The sequence below is a fragment of the Lupinus angustifolius genome, chromosome LG08 (assembly GCF_001865875.1).
Source record: "Lupinus angustifolius cultivar Tanjil chromosome LG08, LupAngTanjil_v1.0, whole genome shotgun sequence".
Classification (NCBI taxonomy): Eukaryota; Viridiplantae; Streptophyta; class Magnoliopsida; order Fabales; family Fabaceae; genus Lupinus; species Lupinus angustifolius.
The window spans coordinates 20,454,367-20,459,711 of NC_032016.1; the positions used below are offsets into that span (position 1 = coordinate 20,454,367).

Sequence of the window (5,345 nt, forward strand, 5' to 3'; positions counted from 1 at the left end):
TGGCATAATGGTGGTTGCAGACCCCTTAATGGGACGAAGGGGAGTGTAGGGGTGCGGATGACCATCGCAACTGTTGTAAGTGAAAGAGCAGTAATCTCAGAGTCAAATCGTAGGTCAGCTCCAAGAATGCTATACATTGAATCCCTATTTTTTAAAGGGGAAAAACCCCTTTTGTCATCAGTTTTTAATACGTGGCAACAAGGCCATGTGAAACCCTAGTTTTTAAGGAGTAAAAAACCTTTTTGCCCTTATTTTTTAATAAGTGGCATAGTTTTGTTAGGGTTTTGGGAAATTTACCCCTCCCTCTTCTTCTCTCTTCTATGAACATGTGAACAACAATACACCATTCTGCAGCAGCAACGTGAAACCCTTATGTTCCTCTCCCTTCTTTCCCTCTTTCTGCGGCAGAGATGTGAATCCCTCCCCCCTCCTCTTCCCCTTCTTTCCCTCTTTCTACTGCCACAATGACTCTCATCTCAACCTCCAACATATACATTTCTAGGGCAAAACTTCTTCCCCTCACTTCCCTTCTCATATACCTATTTCTTTCACAACCATGGCCTCATCTCAACTTCTAAATTTGAAGTTTTTTAATTATACTACTTCATTCTCCCTATTTCAAAACTTAAAAGAGTACAAATTACTTAAACTTGTGGTCTTTTAATGCAGTTTTCCCTTGACTGTAGCGGTCATCCCGCCACCCACAATCCCGCTATAATGGTTTTTGGGTCCACCGCTATCCGCAATTGATTACCTAGAATCTACCTAATAGGGTTGAAAATAAATCAAACAACTATATATGGTTTATGAACTGTGAATTCATTAAGCACAGTTAGGGTCACAAACAACAAAAGCTAATATATTTAAACAGCCACTAGTTCCTTTTTTACTTAATTATTTAAAGTTTGATATGATCTCAGGAATAAATATTTGAACCAGAGTTCTCTCTTTATAAACATAAACAAAGGCAAACAGAAGTATATATGTTTATAGCCTATATAAGAAGCTGCAAATGCACAGCAACTACAACTACCAAATAGGCAGCCAAATTCAGCATGAGCCACAACTCCAATGGTTAATTCTGCATCATGGTTCTATCTTTCGCCGCTTAGGCGACACCTGCACATTAAACATTGAATATCAATGAAGACCCTAAGCTGTAGATCAAATATGAAACATAAAATTAGCAAAGAATCAACCCTCTAGTGACTGAGGATTCAAAAAACTACACAACTGTCAGATAAATTATTTTGCAACACCTTGAAATGTAAATTTCCAAGTTCCTTGTCATAATTATTATGTTCAAATACCCATTTAAATATTCAGCTACCATAGAGTATGAAGACACATTGCAAAATATATTGATTACTTATAAAAAAGTCTTTACAAGACTCTAGAGTGTACACATTCCGTAAAAAATATAAGAAATCTAAATTCAAACAAAATGATAAGTGCAGACTATGTACTTAAGGAACAGAAGACAGCTATGCACATGCAGAAGTTGGAAGAAGACCAAATCTAACAATGGCTTTTACACAGATTCGTATATCTTTTTAAGTGCTATTAGGAAGACATGTATCTTAAATAAGTAGAATCATATTTGAGATTAATATTTATGCACAGTCAGAAGTTTAGTTTTTTACATGTTATATATCACCACACCACTTGTATTTAAAAAAAAAACTATTATACTGCACTCATTATGTTTCTTATGCAAATAAGAAAATTGGGATGTCAAAGCAAACATTTATGTGCACATGTTATGATATAACCTCAACACAATTAAAAAGATAAAAAACTATCAAAAAATTTATGAACATAAACAAACTATAATAGTTTGTTGCAATTAGAATATAAGTTTGAACTAAAAATGGTGTATAGCAATAAGTAAAATTACTTCAACAAAAAACCAGCTTATTGACACTCATTATAAATACAATGCTACTAGGAGATATGAATTGTTCAATACCAAATAACAACAGAAAGCAGTAGCATGTTAACAAATCAGTGATAGTTGTGAGTTACTAGTCAAGACTTAAAAAGACCTTATAGAAACTATCTTGCAAAAGCTAGCTGAACCATACAAACATTTCATCAAGAATTCGCATCAAATTAAAATGAGTATGAAGATCTGAGGCACAAGAAAATAAAAGAATATTTAGATCAGCAGCATGGTTATCACCAACCACAGCCCATAACAGTCCAAGCCTACTATAAAGTAAGCATGATGTGAGTCACCAGGAAGAACAACCATCCACAATCCTACATCTATATCCGCTCATCAACTTCACATACAAATTAGTAAAATTATGAACAAATAGCCAAATCAAAGTTCAGTATGTGGGCAAAAAGATTAGTTTTACACCAGTTATATCTACATTTATCCAAAAAGATAAACCCAACCAAAACTAAATTTGATGTTTATCTATTATGTACAGGTATCCAAATTAGAAGAATAACCAATAACAGCAACGAAAGCACCTATAAAGGAATTTTCTGATCAGTGTTTGAGTCCATTATTTGAGAACGAGTTATGTTACTACAGACTCAGGTTTATGGTGAAAGGAAAGCATGACAGTAGGAATAGCAGAGGATACACTCAGATCTGTAGACTATTTTTATATATCCCATAGATCGAACTAATTACATTTCACAACAAATTTGAATTAAATGCCTGTAGGTGTTTCGGATTAAAGTAAACCAAAGCAGAAAAATTAAGACTGAACTAAGCTGGGTATTGGCACCGAACTAAGCTGGGCATTGGCACTGGGGAAGAACAAGTGTTGAGACATGATTTGATTAGAATACGCATGCACATGCCTGGTACGGTTTCATATATCACGATAGTCTTGCAATGTATAACAAATTTCTAAATGGGCTGTGCTAAGGATAAACGTTTTTAAAAAGTTCCCTTTTCCTAGTAACTCCAATTGATAAACTAAATCTTAAACTCCATTCCTCATCAATGTGTACTAATATGAAAAATAATGTCATATTCATGTACTTGGAAAATCAAGTTAATAGGAACAAAGTAAAGGTGTAATTATTTGGTACAGGATGCAGGTCATCACCTTGCCATCAGCTCTTGGTGATGCAAATAATGTAGCTAGGGGTTTCTTCAACTCATCACCAGATGAACATTCAGAACATACAAAAAGTTCTAGTTTCTTTGCTTCTTCAATAGTCATTCCCAAGCACTTAGGATGGTACCTACAAGAATTCCAAAAGATTAAAATGTATGTTTCATAAAACATAGAAGGTCCTCAAAAGATATAAAAGACCATGATAGTATGATTTATGAGACACTCCTCAAATTTAACACTATTTTCGAATGAATGGAAGTGTGATGCCAAATTAAGTCAAAGTCTATATGCACTAAAATTTGCATCCCCGGTCTTATATTATTAATATTAACATACATATCAAAGCATGATTTTCACCGCTACTATCAAGCTGGATCAATAGATGGAACAAGTCTCTGCATCATTCAATTTACACTGGCCAAAAGTTCAGCAGCTACAAGCTGATATAAATGTCATCTGTTATTGAGTTCAGCATGAGTAGCTCAATTGTAAATGGACAATCATTTGCATTTTCTCTCATTCATTCTTTGATGATATTTTCTGTTCTTCTCTACATTAATTGTACAAGAAGAATGCTTTCCCAAGACCAACATGCAAAAATTGGGTATAGGCCAAGACAGAGTTGCCATAACACAAACTTAAAGGGTGTATTAAGACCGTTGGACTATGGAAACACTATCCCAGTGCTTTTAAAGGCATCTTGTTATCTTCACTATTTCACTTTGAATTTTAGGAAAACATCAACCTTTTAACTTCTTAAGACACTTCTGACTAATTCTACAGGTGCTGGAATTATAGACTGATCTAAATGGTTCAACCAGGTAAATAACATATGTAATGCTCAAATTAGATTAATAAACTCCTTAAAGAATTCATCTCTAAATGAAATTAAAGTAAACAGAGTAAATCTGAATACACAGATTTTTACCAATCCATGCACTCCTCACATTGCACCATGAGTTCATCTGGGTTATAAGGCATCTCACATTTGCAATACCTTCAAAACACAAACCAAATAAAAACAAATCATTAGTTCTAGAACTCGAACACAATTCTCATAATCAAACATAAACCCCTCAACTCAGTCCTCAGAAAACTATGACGATAAGTTCTTGAAAGTTTTTTTTGTCAACAACAATGTCCTTAGAAGGACTAATGCGATGACATTTAAATCCTTCAAAGACTTAACTAGAGACGAAAAAACTAAATTTGACGAAACAATAATCTTTTAAGAACCAAATTGAGGGTTTACTCTATAATCAAAAACCTGAAAGAAAAAACTCACACAGCAACACTCTCAGGGGTGAAAGCCCCAGTTACAGCCTTATACTCAAATCTACAATAGTAATCCTCAGCAGTTACATTCTCAAGCTTAGTGTAGTCCTTGAAAGAGTGAACAACACATTTTCCTTCAAAAGCGTAAGTATTCTGAACATCATAATGATCAGATAAAAAAAGCTCTTTTTCTCCATGGAATTGCCTTCGACCCCCTATTGAATCTTCAGGCCTGTAATACCATCTCACAAGCACTTCAATATTGTTCCTCTTATCTTTTTCGATCTTTTCCACGACCGCCGCATACGGTGGCTTCGTCGTGTCCAAAGGCCGCAGCAAAACATTGTCTCCAACTACCACCCAAAAAAATAAAAATGAATAAAACATCACCACTTAGGACTGATCGAACAAAATGAACATCATGGGGCACCACAGAAACAAGAAAAGGAACGATTTTTAACGCGAGAAAATGGGTAGGTGAATATAAGAAGGGTATTATGTGTGTGTTGTTATTGAGAGAGATTTTAATTTTACCTTTTACGATTATGTTGGTGCCATGGATGGTGAAGGAATCCACGTGTTTTCTACCTGGCTTTGTTTCCGCCATGTGGAAGAAAATGGGGTTGTTGTTGTTGATTTTAAGAATGTGAATTGTTCGAGCCTTTAGATTTTTTTGGTTAGAAGAGCAGAGGAACCCTAAGCTATAAAGGACTGTGATACTTCTTTGCCTGAGTTTTTTTTATATCACAATGATTATTTTCAATGCGGTTCTTGTTCCTTCATTATTATTTGGCCGTTCTATAATTTTAGATTGGTCCTGAGAATTTGTTCTTCCCGTTTTGCTAATATGGTTGGTGATGTGATGTTTATGTGAATTCTTATTGGTTTAGGCTTGACCATTTTTACGTTTATTTCTACCTTTTCTGGCTTTGGCCTGAATCAGCATCTGTCTGTCTTCCCATTAAAGAACAGCAAGTAGAAAATAGC

The 5,345-nt window shown here is 34.8% G+C and overlaps 1 protein-coding gene across 1 annotated transcript; it reads right to left on the minus strand.

Annotated features, from left to right (window-relative positions):
- On the minus strand, window positions 848–5,345 carry LOC109353752 (chromatin remodeling protein EBS-like). Its single transcript, XM_019596120.1, has 5 exons — window positions 4,893–5,345; window positions 4,369–4,711; window positions 4,012–4,080; window positions 3,072–3,210; window positions 848–1,119 (listed from the first exon to the last, which is right to left on the minus strand). The coding sequence occupies exons 1-5, from the start codon at window positions 4,963–4,965 to the stop codon at window positions 1,087–1,089; spliced, it is 657 nt and encodes a 218-aa protein (XP_019451665.1). The 5' UTR covers window positions 4,966–5,345; the 3' UTR covers window positions 848–1,086.